Consider the following 18,570-nt stretch of genomic DNA (forward strand, 5'->3'; position numbering starts at 1 on the left):
TACCACTCAATTTATTATGTATCAATTCTTCCTAAAAATGATTATGCATCTACCAGAAGTATGTAAATTCCAAAAAGGTTCTATAAAATCAAAAAGCTAGCCAGCTTCCTTTCGCCATTACTGTATGAGGTCTCACTGTATCAGTAGAATATTTAAAATTACAACCCCCCACTATCCAGGGAATATGGGGGGAAGTAATTAATTAACACTAATGTGCAAAAGGTGAGAGAATTGATAACATTAATTCATGAGTCAACTGAGCCTAAAATCCTATTTTATCCATATATACTGTAATTGCAAATGATCAAGCCAACCAGTATTTACCATGCTTATTCACTATCACAGAAAGGTCCCAATGGAAAAAATACTTCTTTTAAGAGAAAATAAGTATATGCCTGAGCCTTATCTTTTCCCCTTTGGAGATGGGGGTCTCCCTATGTTACTTGGGCTAGTCTCAAACTCCTGGGCTCAAGAGAGCCTCCTGAGTAGCTGGATCCACAGGCATGTGCCACTGAGCCTAGCTTACAACCTGGGATTCTTATATCCGATAAAGACCATTCACCTTGCCAAAACATTACACTAACACTGGTCTGAAGGTATATGTAAAAAGTGTAATTAGCATTTTGGCCTTACCACAGAATATCTGATGTTATAAAAATATCTGTTAAGCACTTTTGCATCATTTTCATTTTGAACTGCACTTATTAATGTAAAAATCCGTCACAGTTGAGAGGGCGAGGTGTGGAAAGGCCTTATGATAAATCACGTCAGTTTTATACAGGGATACAAATTTAATACAGGGCTTAAATAATTTTGAAAAAGATTCTACTTCCCAATTCAATGTATCGAGCAATCTCAAACATGAAATAAATTTGGCTTAATTATTTAAAAAGTATGCTTTCATGAAAGCAAGGCAGGTATACCTTTGAAGGGAAAAAGTTGGACTATCACAATAAAGACAAGAAAATGAGTAAAAGAAAAACAGTATAACAGAAGACGGTAAGATTCCACAGATGCTCAGGTGGCATGGTGGATAGGCACTGCCGTGGGAAAAGAAGAGTGAGAAACGGAAAGGGAAGAAGTGCAACTGGTCATTATGAGAGGGATTAATCTATTGGCAAACTACCAGAGGATGGCTGGAGCCAGAGCTGAGAAGAAAGCCGGGCTTCCCACAAAACTCCTCACCTACAGAAGTGTGCCTGTGCTCTGACAAGCTGAGGAACTTAGAGGCCTCAAAGAACGAATGCACCTTTCTACCTTACTTTCAAGGCAAAGGCAGTGGAATGGCAAAGTCATTTTCCTGGGTAACCAAGAGCTGCCCTAATGTATGCCATAACCACACCATAACCACACTGCCATTTCTCAAATAATATAAGCTGCCTTCATGCTTTTACCACAAAGCTAAACATATTAAACCTTTCATTATGCTAGAAACCTTTTGACAAACTAGAATTTGTGTTTGCCACTTTGTGTGTGTTTTCAAAGTAAATAAGATGCCATAAAGCCTGAAGGTCTTATTTATAGAAATGAAGAAAATTTATCTGGTATAGAACACACCAGAATTATTATTATTTTTTAAAGATGGTGTCTCACTATGTTGCCTGGGTTGACCTCAAAATCTGAGCTCAAGCAATCCTCCCTCCTCAGCCTCTTGAGTAGCTGGGACTACACGCATGCACCACCATACCTGGCCCAGAATTATTCTTATGTGCAATTGAGTCAATTAACATTTTACAAAGGGATGTTTATGAATTTGCTTTATATCAGTGGGATTCAGTTTAATATATGGCTTAAATGATTTAAAACAATAGATTCTACACCCCAATTCAATGTATTGAGCATTCTCAAACATAAAATAAATCTGATTTGGTTTAATTATAAAAAAGTATTAGTTTCTCAAAAAAATCAAACTACAAAGATCAAACACCAAAAGTGTTGAGAATTACTGCACAGTTGCCAGTATAAATTTTTGTGAGTTATAGTAGGCAATCCCATAAGAAAGAGCAAGTATTTTCTCCACAGGTCTTATCATCTTCTAATACAAATATAACTTATTTATTTCATCTTCTCTCTCTCTCCACCATAAGATCCACAGAAGCAGGAATTTTCGCCTGTTACAGCTCTAGTGCCTAGAACAGTCCTGGCACATGGTAAGAGTGCAATAAAAATTTGTTGAATGGGTCACCAGTTTTTGCTGTCACCTTCCTTGGTGACTTGGCCAAGGACAAGCCATTGATACTCTGGCTTCTCAGCTCCATAACCTCCTCATCTCCAATGACTATCCTCCACATACTTTGGTCACCTGTAACACTGCCACAACCTGTAAATGTACAACAATCAACTCAGGGCCGGGTGCAGAGGCTCATGCCTGTAATCCCAGCATGTTGGGAGGCTGAGGTAGGAAGATTACTTGAGACCAGCCTGGGCATTAAAAAAAAAAAAAAAAAGAAAAGAAAAATCAACTCAAGCATTTTGCCCTTGGTCTGCAAATTCCTGTCTTTGCAGCTCATTTATTAAAACATTCTCACTATGCCTTTTTTTTTTTAAAGAGACAGGGTCTTGCTCTATTGACCAGGCTACAGTGCAGTGGCCCAATCAAAGCTTGCTGTAATCATGAACTCCTGAGCTCAAGTGATCCCTGTGCCTCCGCCTCCTGAGTAGCTGAGACTACAGGCATGCTCCACTATGTAAATTCCAAAAAGGTTCTATAAAATCAAAAAGCTAGCCAGCTTCCTTTCGCCATTACTGTATGAGGTCTCACTGTATCAGTAGAATATTTAAAATTACAACCCCCCACTATCCAGGGAATATGGGGGGAAGTAATTAATTAACACTAATGTGCAAAAGGTGAGAGAATTGATAACATTAATTCATGAGTCAACTGAGCCTAAAATCCTATTTTATCCATATATACTGTAATTGCAAATGATCAAGCCAACCAGTATTTACCATGCTTATTCACTATCACAGAAAGGTCCCGATGGAAAAAATACTTCTTTTAAGAGAAAATAAGTATATGCCTGAGCCTTATCTTTTCCCCTTTGGAGATGGGGGTCTCCCTATGTTACTTGGGCTAGTCTCAAACTCCTGGGCTCAAGAGAGCCTCCTGAGTAGCTGGATCCACAGGCATGTGCCACTGAGCCTAGCTTACAACCTGGGATTCTTATATCCGATAAAGACCATTCACCTTGCCAAAACATTACACTAACACTGGTCTGAAGGTATATGTAAAAAGTGTAATTAGCATTTTGGCCTTACCACAGAATATCTGATGTTATAAAAATATCTGTTAAGCACTTTTGCATCATTTTCATTTTGAACTGCACTTATTAATGTAAAAATCCGTCACAGTTGAGAGGGCGAGGTGTGGAAAGGCCTTATGATAAATCACGTCAGTTTTATACAGGGATACAAATTTAATACAGGGCTTAAATAATTTTGAAAAAGATTCTACTTCCCAATTCAATGTATCGAGCAATCTCAAACATGAAATAAATTTGGCTTAATTATTTAAAAAGTATGCTTTCATGAAAGCAAGGCAGGTATACCTTTGAAGGGAAAAAGTTGGACTATCACAATAAAGACAAGAAAATGAGTAAAAGAAAAACAGTATAACAGAAGACGGTAAGATTCCACAGATGCTCAGGTGGCATGGTGGATAGGCACTGCCGTGGGAAAAGAAGAGTGAGAAACGGAAAGGGAAGAAGTGCAACTGGTCATTATGAGAGGGATTAATCTATTGGCAAACTACCAGAGGATGGCTGGAGCCAGAGCTGAGAAGAAAGCCGGGCTTCCCACAAAACTCCTCACCTACAGAAGTGTGCCTGTGCTCTGACAAGCTGAGGAACTTAGAGGCCTCAAAGAACGAATGCACCTTTCTACCTTACTTTCAAGGCAAAGGCAGTGGAATGGCAAAGTCATTTTCCTGGGTAACCAAGAGCTGCCCTAATGTATGCCATAACCACACCATAACCACACTGCCATTTCTCAAATAATATAAGCTGCCTTCATGCTTTTACCACAAAGCTAAACATATTAAACCTTTCATTATGCTAGAAACCTTTTGACAAACTAGAATTTGTGTTTGCCACTTTGTGTGTGTTTTCAAAGTAAATAAGATGCCATAAAGAAAATTTATCTGGTATAGAACACACCAGAATTATTATTATTTTTTAAAGATGGTGTCTCACTATGTTGCCTGGGTTGACCTCAAAATCTGAGCTCAAGCAATCCTCCCTCCTCAGCCTCTTGAGTAGCTGGGACTACACGCATGCACCACCATACCTGGCCCAGAATTATTCTTATGTGCAATTGAGTCAATTAACATTTTACAAAGGGATGTTTATGAATTTGCTTTATATCAGTGGGATTCAGTTTAATATATGGCTTAAATGATTTAAAACAATAGATTCTACACCCCAATTCAATGTATTGAGCATTCTCAAACATAAAATAAATCTGATTTGGTTTAATTATAAAAAAGTATTAGTTTCTCAAAAAAATCAAACTACAAAGATCAAACACCAAAAGTGTTGAGAATTACTGCACAGTTGCCAGTATAAATTTTTGTGAGTTATAACCTCCTCTACTCTGAAACCTAGTAGGCAATCCCATAAGAAAGAGCAAGTATTTTCTCCACAGGTCTTATCATCTTCTAATACAAATATAACTTATTTATTTCATCTTCTCTCTCTCTCCACCATAAGATCCACAGAAGCAGGAATTTTCGCCTGTTACAGCTCTAGTGCCTAGAACAGTCCTGGCACATGGTAAGAGTGCAATAAAAATTTGTTGAATGGGTCACCAGTTTTTGCTGTCACCTTCCTTGGTGACTTGGCCAAGGACAAGCCATTGATACTCTGGCTTCTCAGCTCCATAACCTCCTCATCTCCAATGACTATCCTCCACATACTTTGGTCACCTGTAACACTGCCACAACCTGTAAATGTACAACAATCAACTCAGGGCCGGGTGCAGAGGCTCATGCCTGTAATCCCAGCATGTTGGGAGGCTGAGGTAGGAAGATTACTTGAGACCAGCCTGGGCATTAAAAAAAAAAAAAAAAGAAAAGAAAAATCAACTCAAGCATTTTGCCCTTGGTCTGCAAATTCCTGTCTTTGCAGCTCATTTATTAAAACATTCTCACTATGCCTTTTTTTTTTTAAAGAGACAGGGTCTTGCTCTATTGACCAGGCTACAGTGCAGTGGCCCAATCAAAGCTTGCTGTAATCATGAACTCCTGAGCTCAAGTGATCCCTGTGCCTCCGCCTCCTGAGTAGCTGAGACTACAGGCATGCTCCACCATACCTATTTTTTTTTTTTTTTTTTTTTTTAAGAGACAGGGTCTTGTTATGTTGCCCAGGCTGGTCTCAAACTCCTGGGCTCAAGGGAACCTCCTGCTTTGGCTTCCCAAAGTGCTGGAATTATAGATTTGAGCCACTGTGCCTCCTGGCCTATGCCTTTTTTTAAAACCTCATTGAGATCTCTTCCAGCTTATCTCCATATACTAGTCCTTTCCTTTCTTCATTTTAGTCCTCATCCATTTAGACTTCCATAGGCTATTGTTTCAGTAACACTCTTCTTGTCATTACCCTTCATTTTTTTACTGCTCCTTTATATTTGGACTGAATCTATCTGACAAAACCCCAAACACAGATGCAAAGATCTGCTTTCTCTGCCTAGCCCTAAGCATCCCACCACTGCTGGAGAAGGTCCCAATGGGTCACATGAGATCCACTACCGATTCAGGCTCACGCGATTTACCTAATATGTTACGAAGCCTCTCCAGTCTACTCACTCTCCATAACTACCACTTCTCTCAAACTTACACCCTTGCTCCCAGACTCTCACCAGAGGACCTTGACTCTTACTACCTCACAAAGGAAACAGAAACCATCAGACAGAAATTCTTGCAACAACCATTACCAAACATACAAACCCACCTACATCCACAGCAATCCCATCCTCTTTCCCACTCTAATAATGGAGGCTCCTCCTACCCACAGCCAACATTTTATCTGTGCTTGGGATCCTACCTCTTTCTCAGAAAACTTCCTTTGATTATTTCTCTTCTACCTCATAAATGCTTGCCTCTTCCTTTTTCCTAGGAGTTTAAAAAGTATTCAGTTCTTTCCCATTAAACTCGTAAACTTTCCTCCTCTATAGCCAAATTTCCTGAGAACACTCTATGTGTCTTGCTTCAATTTCCACCTAACTCCTTTACCAATCTGTCCTTTGCCTCAATCACTCCAGTGACACTGTATGAGATGTTCTTTCCGACTGGCAGCACCTGACACATTCTCTGTCTTGACACACATCTCTTTTGGACACACATTTCCCATTTTCTCTCTTAGTTCCACTGTGACCACATAACTGACATCTTGCCAACAGAAATGAAAATGGAAAAGGTATGATACTTCCAGTTTGAGGTAGTCAAGAAAAGGTGTGGGTTCTCTACCATCTCTCCCCGCCATCTACACGGCTGTCAGAGTTGCGCAACGGAAGCAGCCTGGATTCCTAAAAGGAACTTCCAAGGAGCACCGCCCCCCTCAATAGACCGTGACACGAGTGCCAAGCTCCATACAGAAGCTGACAGGATCATGCCACCCATTCCTATCTTAAAATACCTGAAGACCTTCTCATTGCTTTTAGCATAAAAACATGCAAGATGAGCCCTGAATGGTCTGCTGCTTCTCTCTCCTTTCTTATCTTACCACATTCTTTCTAACTCTCATCAATCCAGCCACACGGGCTTTTTAATTCCGTGAATGTGCCAAGTGCCCTCATGTCACAATTTCTCCAAACAAGCTATTCCCACTACCCAAAATGTCCTTCCCTCCTCTCCTTGCCTAATTACCTCTGTCTTACCCTTCATACTTTAGCTCAATAGCCATTTCCTTCCCTTTCCCCCAGTTTAGGTCAAAAGCACCGTACTTCCCCTTTGTTGTATCTACCACAGTGGTAATTTCGCATTTATTTGATGAGTAGCTGTCTGTCCCACCTTACTGCAAGTTCCCTGAGAGCAAGAATCAAGTCTCTTTTTTGCTCACCTCTGTCTGTAATAATTTACCACCACAATGCCCAGCACATATTAAGTATGCAATAAAAATTTACTGAATTAAATAATGAAAGCCTGTTGCTAATATTCTGAAGACCTAATGCCAATATTAAAATACCACGAGTAGCTTTCTGTGAAAAACATAACATACCTGTCACATTCAAGTTCCTCAGGCCATCGGATCCCAAAAGTGTCAATTATTTTCTTGCAATCAGAATATACTTTCTCACAAAATTTACGACAAGGTTGAACCACATGAATTTGCTCTGTGCAGGCTGGTACAAAAGCTTTGCAAAGGAAAGTTTCAACATTTGGTGAACATTCCAGATTCGCAAGAGGAAGAAAATGCTATTAAGAAAAAACAGAAAGATAAGGTTAGAAAACATTTTAATAACAAATGAAGAAAATTAATTCACTTAATGCTATTATACTCTAAAAGAATCTTTAAATCTCCCTCTATCAGACTAATAATGAACCCTTCATACACAGTGGAATACCATTATTTTATTCAATTATACATTTTTCCAGGAGCCATGGATTACTCCAGTGAAACAACTTGTCAGAGTCACCGATAAACTCCACACTGTCACATCTGATGGTATATTCTAAGTCTTCCTTCTACTCAGCTTTTAACAAAACAACTGACACAGTGGATCCTATCTTCCTCTTGAGGTATTTTTTTCACTTGTCTTCTAGGACATGAATTCTCCCAGATTTCTATCTATCTCACCAGCTGTTCCTTTTCTGATGCTCTTCCATTTCCCAATTCTAAGTATTGAAATGCTTTAGAGCTCAGGCCCCAGACCTCTCCTCTATCAACACTCACTGCTCAGAGGAAACTTGTCTGACCCCAATGCTCCAGTGACCCCTAGACTTGAATGAACATCTGCTTCCTGGCATCTCAAATCAACGTATCCAAAACACAACTCAGTTCCACTGCATCCCTATCCCCAAACACTCCCTCAGTCTCCCCCATCTCAGTAAGTGATGCCATCCTCATCAAGTCACTCAGGACAAGAATCTTAAGATTCATTCTTTACTCCTTTCCTCTTCCACCCCATTTCCAATCCATTAGGAAATCCTGTTGGCTTTCCCTTCAAAATATATTCCAAATCTGACCATTTCCCACTATTACCACTCAGTCTAAGCCACTGTACCTCTCACCTAGACTACGGAAACGGTCTCCTAACGGGTCTTCCTATTTCCCACTCTTGCTGATCTTACAGTTAATTTTCCGTATCAATCTATACTCTCCCCAGTAAGTTTGTCCTTGTTCAAAGACTTCAATAAAATAAATTCCAAAGTCTTTACCAACTTCTGGGAGGCCTTAAATTTCTTAGCCCCTGACTATATCTCCAATTTCATTTCCTACCACTCTTTCTCTTTTTCACTCCATTGCCACTAAAGGGGACTTTTGCTTCTCATCATTCCACATATGTTTCTGTCTCAGAATCTTTGCATTTTCTGTTCCCCTCAGCTTTTCTCCCAGACAGCCACATGGCTTATGTCCTCATTTACTTGTGTCTCCATTCAACTGTCACCTCAGAGAGGCAGTCTCTGCCCACCCTGTCCAAAAATTATCCTGTCATTCTTTCTCCCTTTACTCTGGTTTATATTTCTTTTAAGCCCTTATCACTATCTGACATTTCATTATACATTAGTTTATTTAATTTCTGTCTTTACCACTAGAATGTAAATTCCATGAGGGAAGGGACTTTGTCTATTTTATTTACTGTTATATCTCCAGTGTCTAAAACAGTGTCTGCTACATAGCGATTTCTCTATAAATATTTATAGAATAAATGAATGGCTCCCAGAACAATGAATAAACAATGACATGTCGTGTCAATAAAAAATTTCAGAGTGCTAACATAAATGTTTCCAGAGGGGGAAAAAAACTCTGGACATATGCAAAGATATTACATTCTGAATATGTGATAATATCAGATGCTAGAAGACAATGAAGAAATAACTATAAAATTCTGAAGGATAATTTTTTTTTTTTATTTTTTTTATTTTTTAGAGTCTCTGTCACCCAGGCTGGAAAAGTACAGTGACATGATCATAGCTCAATGCAACCTTGAAATGCTGGGCTCAAGAGAAGCCATCCTCCTGACTCAGCCTCCCTAGTAGCTAGGACTACAGGCACCCACCACCACACCCAGCTAATGAAGGAAAATTACTTTCAACCTAGAATTCTATACCCAGCCAAATATTTAATTGAGGGTAAAATAATGACATTTTGGGCCCTGTAAGGAATAAAAAAGTTTAACTTTCGAGCATCTCTTTTTAGGAAGCAACTAGAAGATATAGTATTCCTGAAATATACTGAAGGAATATATGAATAAGCCAGAAAGGGTAATGATATGGGACAATGGAATTAGTTGCTTCAACATTGGAGAATGCAAGAGAAATCCTCAGCATGACAACTAAGAATCTAGTTTAGAAAGCAATCAGAACATACTTGATAGAAGGACAAATGGCTGAAAGAGGTCTCCAGGAGATGGAAGTGGGGGATTGGAACATACAGATTATATGATACTTTGATCATCTGGGAAAATTGCTGCTAGGTGCCTGAAAAGTCTGTTAGCACATCTGAAAAAAGCTATAGGTACATAAAAAACAAAGCAAATGGGGAAAATGCAATTACTGCACTAACTGTTGGGGGGAAGGTATTATAGAAACAAATATAATCAAAGTACACCACTCAGCAGTGAACAATATTTAATAATCCTAGCAATGCTAGCATTGACTATTGATTTAACCAAAAATCGTATTAGGAGGTTAGGAGGAGAAGTAAAAGTGGCAGAATAAGAGAAATGAATGATCAACTACCAGGATAACAGGAAAAACTAAACAGATACTGCCTGAAGTTCAAATTGATGCATCAATAAATGACAGAGTAAGCATGGCTTAGAGTATGGCTTACATACGTACCAAAAGAACACCTAAAAGAGTTCAAAGTGGCTGCCTCAGAGGAGCAGGACTGGGAAGGGGATGCAGGGTGGGCAAGGCCTATTGTGTTTCTATAAAAGCCTTTTAGTACTAAGGGCTTTTTTGATATCCACCAAACTGAATATGTACAAAATGTACATTTTGACAAGTTTTGAAATCATTACCACAATTAAGGTAATACCCATCACCACCAAAAGTTTCCTCTTGCCTCTTTGTAATTCCTCCCTCTCTTCCATCCTCTTCTTCATTTCCTCAGTAACCTCTCACCCGCTGGCAACCACCGATCTGCTTTCTGTCATTACAGAGTAGTATTTTCTACTAGTAATTCTGTGTAAGTGGAATCACATAATATGTTTTCTTTTTTGTCTGGCTTCTTTCAATCAACATTATTATTTTGGGATTCATCCACATTATTCCACATATCAGTAGTTAGTTCCTTTTAATTGCTGAGTAGTATCTGTTTATCCATTCACTAATTAATGGACAGTCTGAAGAGCCCATGGGACATCTGAGTGTGAATATCTACTACTAGGAGGTTAAATAAACAGAGCTATGCAGGTGAGAGACCTTAGGTTAAGGATATGAATTAGAAAGTCATCAGTATAAGAATGGTCACTGAAATAACTGATTGAAATCACCTAAAGAAAACATGTAGCATAAGAGAAGAAAATTCTGATTCAAGGGGAGTGAGCTGAATCCACATAGCTGCGGTCCGTGGCCTGTTAGGGATCTGGCTGCAGAGTTCTGCACCACACCCCCCAACCCTCACCCCCCCACCCCACCCGTGGAAAAATTATCTTCCATGAAACTTAGCAAGCGGGGGTTGGGGGTGGTGGCACACAGCAGGCGGTGAGCGGTGGGCCAGCTAAGCTTCATCTGTATTTACAGCTGCTACCCATAGCAGGCATCACTGCCTGAGCTCTGGCTCCCCCACCCCCTCGATGAAACTGGTCCCTGGTGCCAAAAAGGCTGGGGACTGCTACTATATATTATTAGCATCTCCTTCCTTTCCAGATGGCACTGAAATGAGAGAAAAGCTTTTAAAATTAAAAAAAAAAAAAATCGATAGCTGCATTAAAAAAAAAAAACCCAAGGGAAGTTCTCATTAGTGAACTATCAACTTTCAGAAATTTCTGGAAGATAAGAAGGAATAGGACTTCTTTCAGCAGTATGGCCAACTAAATATCTCCTGCCACAACACATTCAAGTTCTGGATAAACTGCAACAAACATACTTTAAAATGCATTGTTGAGCACTGCATACACGGCATAAAATCACCTTAAAATATATAAAGCAAAAAGCGACAAAACTACAAGGAGAAACATACGATTCCATGGTAATATTGAGAAATATCAATACATCTTTCTTAGTAAATGAAAGGTCAAGCAAATTAGTAAGTAAATATAAGATTTGATTAGAGCACCACAATTAGTAAGTCCTATTTAAAGGGCACATACAGAACCCACACCCAACAATTAGATGGTAGCTTTGGAGGATGTTGGGCCAGTGGAAAGTTCACCCTGCCCTGATGGGGCAATGTGGCTGAGCAAAGACAGGGCTGCCACAGGTGGTATACTGTATCTCTCTTATTTGAATGATGCCTGACCCTTTGCCACCTAACAGGAACTTGTTGGAGAGCAAATGGCACAGTACTTTCCAAAATTTCCTCTATCCTGAGAGGGAGAATGCCCAGACCGTGGGAGAATCCTCCTCTGAGACTAAGGTGAGAGAAGGGGAGCCACAGACAACTGGTAGTGTTTACTTCTTTGTTGACTACCCCTCAAAAACCTAGCTCCTATATTTTTTGAGTGTCTGGTAATCAGAACCTTTCAGAGAAAGAATTAAAATCATTGTGTTTAGTTCTAACTCAGAAGCCATTTTGCAATAGCCATGATAAACTGATGGTCAGCGCTTAAGAACTAATTGTCCAGTTCAAGGGCAGGCAAAATGTAAGTAATACATGTACTTTTGCTATACAAAAACAATTTTCTTTTCTTACAGGGCAAACACGACAAGTCACTTCTCTCATTTAATTCTTCTATAGCGCCAACGATGCTTAATGCAATAATGCTGATGTTCCTGTACTGCGTAAAGAATAAACCAAATGTCGAAAACTCAAATACTTTCAGAGGCCAGAGAGGTAAATTCAAGACAATAGGAAGTAGTTGGGTAGCAGCTGCCACTCAACTCCAGCAGACTATTATTTGCAAATGTGGACAAAGAATTGTCAAGTATATCAATTTTTCACAAGAAAAGAGAACCTAGATTTTTGTGTGAAATCTCCCAAATTTTAGATTGTAACACTTTAATATATACATTTAAAACACTGTGTAGGACAAACAAACGTCTTCAGGTCAGATCCAGCGTGGGCCACCAATTTCCAAGTTCTGTTACAGCCTAATAGACTCAAAGAATTTTAGATTCGGAAGGGACCTGAGAGAACCTTTTTAAGTTAATTATTTTCAAAGTGTACGTGTGTGTGCCTGTGCACGCACCTATGTACATTTTGCCAAGCAACATTTTCTTTAGATAGGAGGTTACGAAGAAGCTCGATGTATGAAATAAATGAAGGCACAGCCTCTCTGGTGGAAAAGGAAGCCCTCCCTGCTGAGATACCTTGCATAGCTCCCCTTCACTACTGTGACCTCCAGAGATCACAGTTTGACAACCACTGACCTGATCCAAACCCTGAGCACACAAGTGAGAAAACTGAAGCCAATTTCTTATAGAAATTGTTACTGAAATTCTAAAATCTGCTCTGGATTAGAATCTAGGTGTCCTTATTCTTGATTAAATGCTACTTTTACCAATTATAGCTACTGATAATAAACCAGAGCTTTGATTTATTCAGCACTTACCATAAGCTAAGCACTGTGCTTTTTCATATACTTCCATATACCATTGACCTTTACAACAACCCTGTTCTCATCTCTACCTTACAGATGAGGTAACTGAGGCTTTGAGAGATTAAGCAATTTGTATAGTCACAACAATAGTAAGAAGCAGAATTAGGATATGAACCTGGGTCCCTGTGACTCCAGAGTATGTCCTCATGCTGCTATCCAATTCTCCCTGAAAATTACCATTTCCCAAAGCACTCAGACAGGCAAAAATGCTGACAAGGATAAAAGGAAGAAAAGATATCAGAAGAGGACTAGGACTCTTCTACATGAAAGAAACTCTTCAGTTTGAAAAAAAAAAATGTTCACAGGACACATATCAAAGACTGTAAAACCTCAAGCTATGTTTATCAAATTCCAGATGATGTATGTACCTCCTGAAGCAGGTAATTTTAGAACAAATAATAGCACTTTAAATAATGGGTAGTCAGTCAGGCATGGTGGCTCATGCCTATAATCCCACTTTGGGAAGCTGAGGCCAGGAGTTTGACATCAGCCTGGGCAATATAGTGAGATCCCATCTCTAAAAAAAAAAAAAAAAAGCCTATTAATGAACTCATACCTATCAGTTGAGAACATAAATGGGATGAGCATATTTCCCTCATCTTATGAAATAAAAATCTTGATAGGAATCTTTTATGTTCTACAAAATGTCCTGGGTACCATTCCCAGAAACCAAACTTTGAGATGGAAAAACTACTAATCTGATCCACTGTGATATTTCTTATATCCTTAATTTTATACTCTAAATCCCATCACATTGTTAAACTAAGTGCAGTATGTGCCAAACCTGTGAATTAAACTCATGAATTAAAGTGTAAATCCGTGAATTGAGCAAATATTCCAACTTCCTGGTCTGTTCAGTCTGTTCCCTTTCCTCCGCCTCAGTCACACACTTTCTTCAAGTCTCTTAGTAACTGAATGCATTCAGATCTCATCATGCATTTTTCCTTTTCAAATGTCATTCCCAAAAAACTCATCTAATAACCACAACAAAGTATCGGTAATGCTTTTGAGATTCTACCATTCAATAATAATCAAAATAGTTAATTATAGTTTTAACACTCAGAAAAATAAAAGGTAGGGTCCTTTAAGGAAATGGTCAGTCTCTGGCAAAAATGCCTAGAAATATTAATAGCAGTACATTAGTACTGGAAGAAGAGGACAATTAAGAAGGCAATTCACACCTCTATTCTGAAAAACAGCCTGGAGCCAAATCGTAAGATACATGGATAATGGGAACCAAAATACTTGTAGTATTTTATATAATCCTTTGCTGGAAATAATGCCAGCATTTTAATTCTAACTAAATTTTAACTGCTATTTAATTCTAATAGTTTAACTCTATTTAATTAACTACCTGTGCCACCTCTGCCTCTGAGTCTCAGTATCCATAAGTAAAATGAGAGCAATGCACTACTGAATGATCTCTAAGGAACTTACGGGTCAAAAGTTTATAAAGAGGATAATAAAGACTTGAGTAACAGATTTGGAGATAAATTTCAAAACAACTGTAGCTACTACAGTGAAATTTTCTCCTTGGTAGGTAACTCTGTCTTGCATTGAGCTCTGCAGTGAATATTTACTGTTTTCATCTGCCCAGGAGTCCTATTTTTGGGAATCCCAAGGTAACTGACATGCTACAGAAGCTAAGGAGGGATGCAGGGATGCAACCTGGCAACAAAAACATAGGCACCTAATCTAAGCTCGGCCATTTGGATGTTCCAGGTAATGTGATTCTTGGAGAGAGGGTTGTGCAAAAGAACAAATATAGTCAGAATATATGAGGCAGCTGCAGTGGGATCAATAATCCTTGTAGTGCCAAATTAAGTCTCCATTGACAATAGCTCAGGATGTGTCCAATGGCATCAGCACTGGTAACATACTGATCCTGTGATATGATCTTAGCTAGGCCCTGGTTCCCTTTGCTCCTCCCTCTATTCTAAACCTGGTTCTCTAGCCTCCCCATTGATTCTACAAGCTGTCCAATATCCACACATTTTCTGCTTAGTCAGAGTTGGTTTCTGTTGTTTATAACTAAGAAGACTGACTAGTACAGAAATTACACAAAGAATGGGTTCCAAGTGACCTAAGCAAAATGCGAGGAATTCTAGAACTGGGTTTCTGGCCAAAAGCAGTGAATATCCTATTAGTGTTTGGAGATGGAAATCTGGCAATCCATGGCATATGGCAGGAAAACGGCAGAGTTATCCTTGTAATCGCTTAGATTCTAAGTATATCTTAGAAAGATGTATCCAGCAAAGGTATGGAGAGATAAAATGGCTGCTGCCAGACAACCAAACAATAGTACAAAGAGCATGAGTTATTCAAAGACTGTGGGGTGAGGTGAGGGCTTCTAATAGCACTGTTTGGTTTAGAAACGGAATAACAGGCATCTCTGAATTCTTGACTCAAGATGTGGAGTGAAACACAGGACGAAAAGGACTTAAGGCTCAAGAAGTTGAAACCCAAAGTTTGATGCTGTAAATTGCCAAATTATATCAGTTTAATTCACTTCCCTTTCATATAAGAGACCTGGTGATACTGTCATTAGGAAGCAGTGGGACCCAGAGCTCTGAAGTGGGGATATGTGATGAGGTTCAGAGTACTCACACAGTGCTCTGAACCAGCAGCCCTCAAGGCAGATCTTCATCTCAGAGATTTGCTATTTAAGAAGAAAATAAATAGCCTCATGCTCTATCCCCACCACTCCTCAACGTCTCAACCTACAACTAGAGTTCTACTCCAGCATGCCCTGGGAAGGTCAAGTCAAAATCACACCTGGAAAAAAAGGCTTTTAAATTAGTTTCACGGCACCTTTAATTTATATTGGATTCTGAGGGTTCTAGATTAAGGAGAAAATAACACAATTTTAGATGGGGCTAAGAACACTGATATGGGGTTATTTCTAAGAAATTCTAGATTCAGTGCTAGCTTCAGAGATTGGGCTTTTGGATATCAGATGATAAACGGGCTTTTGATGGGTGAGACCCCAAACCCAACCCACTGTAATTTCCCAAGTCTATGTGTATATATCTAAAATAACTGTGTTTAGCAAAAGCACAATCACCATATTGGTTTCCTGGATAAACCTTATTATGGTAGGAGGGGCCAAACAAAAACCATTAGAGGTTTCCCTCCCTACAAAGATAAAATAGCAAAAGCACTACTGCAGATCAAGGGCATTTTCAGAGATCAGTGACACCATCAAAAACATATTCAGGGGTAGTAATTCCTACCACTTTCCCATTTTAACTTTCTAGTGCAACTGGATGTGGTTTTGTTTGTTTGTTTGTTTGTTTTTTGAGACAGAGTCTCACTCTGTCATCCAGGCTAGAGTGCAGTGGCATCACCACAGCTCGCTGCAACCTCAAACTCCTGGGCTCAAGCAATTCTCCTGCCTCAGCTTCCCCAGTAGCTGGAACTACAGGCACTTGCCACTATGCCCGGCTAATTTTTTCTGTGTTTTGTAGAGATGGAGTCTCACTCTTGCTCTGGCTGGTCTCGAACTCCTAGCCTCAAGCAATCCTCCCTCTTCGGCCTCCCAGAGTGCTAGGATTATAGGCATTAGCCACTGTGCCTGGCCTGGATGTGTTCTTAATAGATTGTCTAAAGCAACCTTCATCAAATGGTTAAGGTACTTTTCAAGATGTGGTCTCTCTGCTGCAGCAAATCAGCACAGCCTTGGCACCTGGTATGTAGCTCTAATCTGGTCAATTCTTTTTTCTCCAAAAGCAATTTGCTTTTACCCAGCAGAGACAGAAGCACATCATCACCAACTTGCCTTAGAGCAGTGGTTCTCAAAGAGTCATCCCTGAATCAGCAGCAGTGGTTTCCGAGCTTGTTAGAAATGAAAATTCTCTATCTCATGCCAGACCTATTGATTCAGGAACTCTGGGGTGAGGCCAGTGATCTGTGTTTTATCAAGCCCTTCAGATAATTCTGGTGCACACCAAACTGTGAGAACCAATGCCTTACAGCAACATCAGCTCTTCAGATCTGTGCCTCAATTTCACTGTCAGAGACCCTAACCATGTCACCATTTCACAAGACATCACAGTGCTCCATCATATTGAGGACATAAAGCTGATGAAGCCATCTACCTGTACCCTAGATGCCATAGTAAAACACAAGTACAAATGAGATTAACCCTACATAAAAAAATGAAAGGGACCTTTCATCTCGGTTTTGCTACTAGCTCTAGGGAAAGACTGAACGTAAGGAGGGGACATCTAGAGATCATCAACCCAAACTACCTCTCATGAACTGAGTATTATCAAACTCACCTACTAATAGCATTGTACCAACAGCATTCCATCTTTGAGTTGCCTGAGCAGATCTTAAAAACATGGGAAAGTGGCATGAGCATATTACTCACACTTTTAGAATGCCTACCTCTGCCATATTACTATTCTTTCCTTAAAACACACCTATAGCTTGATGGAGAGTTCCCTCTGAGCAAATGACTCCTGAGGAAACAATTATAGCCTGATTTACATGAGCTAGTCTTAGTCAAGAGTAAAATGCTATAGGATTATAACCCCACTCAGAGGTGGCCCTAGTAGGCAGAACTTTAATCACTATGTCTTGTCTAGGTTATCAATAGAAAAGATGATCCAAGGTTACATTGATTCACTGGGTATAGCTAATGGTAGAACCAGATAGGAACCTATAAGGAGCAAGACTGGAGAACTGGCAATTAAGAATCTGAAAAAGGAGTATGTGGCTGGACTTCTCCAAAAGGAGCCCATAATGTGAAAATATCTTTGATGTATGTGAATACAACGAAAAGGCCCCAGTACAGAAGCAGCTCTTAAACATGTGGACTAAATAATCCACTGTGTGGATGTCAATCAGCCTTTTCTCTAGCTACACCAGTATTTGCTCAATAGGCTCAGAAACAAAAGGGCCAGGGTGGCAGAAAGGAGTGCCCAGATTTAACAGCATTGACCTTTTCTCCCTGAGGCTGATCTGGCTGTTGCTGAGTAGTTAATTTGCCAGAAGCAGCAACCAACCTTAAGCCTTCAATATGGTACCATATCCCAGAAGGATCATCCATCTTGTGTCAGGTTAAGTACCCCATATCCCTTGCATCCAAGATTTGTCCTTGCTGAAATTCCCTGCTTATAACGCTCCCATGTAGACCGTTCCTGTGTCATGGTCTTAGCTGTAGCTTGTTTCCTTAGAGCCTGAGCTTGAATTCTAGCCTACCTGTTGATTCTGTGAGCTACCTGATACTCTTCTAATCAATTCCTTTTCTGCTTAACCAGTCTGGGTGCTCTATATGAGGTGGAAAGGACACAGAAAAAGAAGAAAATTAGTCTGAAAAAGGAAGCTCCTTTTTCAGAATTAAAAGAATTAAAGAACTATATAAGATAAATGGAGGAATGAACAAAGCAAAATAATATTAAGATAGGTCTAAAAGTGTTTTTTGGAAATGAGTAGGCAAGGGCAAAAAAGTAATCTAAGAAAACAAGCCTTTGCCAAAAACTAGAACTAAAAGTAAAATGACAAAAGCAGATGGGTTGTCTTACATTTCTACACCAGAATATAAATTCCATGAGGACACAGAGTTCTGTTTGGTTCATTACTGTATGCTTAGTACCTGACTAGTGCCTCAAATATCTAATTATTTAGGTACTTAAATACTTGTAGAAT

At 39.5% G+C, this 18,570-nt stretch overlaps 1 protein-coding gene across 2 annotated transcripts in view; it reads right to left on the minus strand.

The window, feature by feature from the left end:
* FZD6 (frizzled class receptor 6) overlaps positions 1–18,570 on the minus strand; it is a 38,638-nt gene that overhangs the window by 9,123 nt on the left and 10,945 nt on the right. For both annotated transcript variants that reach the window (XM_012643652.1, XM_012643651.1), the window contains one exon: positions 7,209–7,405. In XM_012643652.1, coding sequence (XP_012499106.1) covers positions 7,209–7,405 — 197 coding nt within the window. The remainder of the gene's footprint in view (positions 1–7,208; positions 7,406–18,570) is intronic.

This window comes from Propithecus coquereli, unplaced genomic scaffold, assembly GCF_000956105.1.
Source record: "Propithecus coquereli isolate 6110/MARCELLA unplaced genomic scaffold, Pcoq_1.0 Scaffold2, whole genome shotgun sequence".
NCBI classification, from domain to species: domain Eukaryota; kingdom Metazoa; phylum Chordata; class Mammalia; order Primates; family Indriidae; genus Propithecus; species Propithecus coquereli.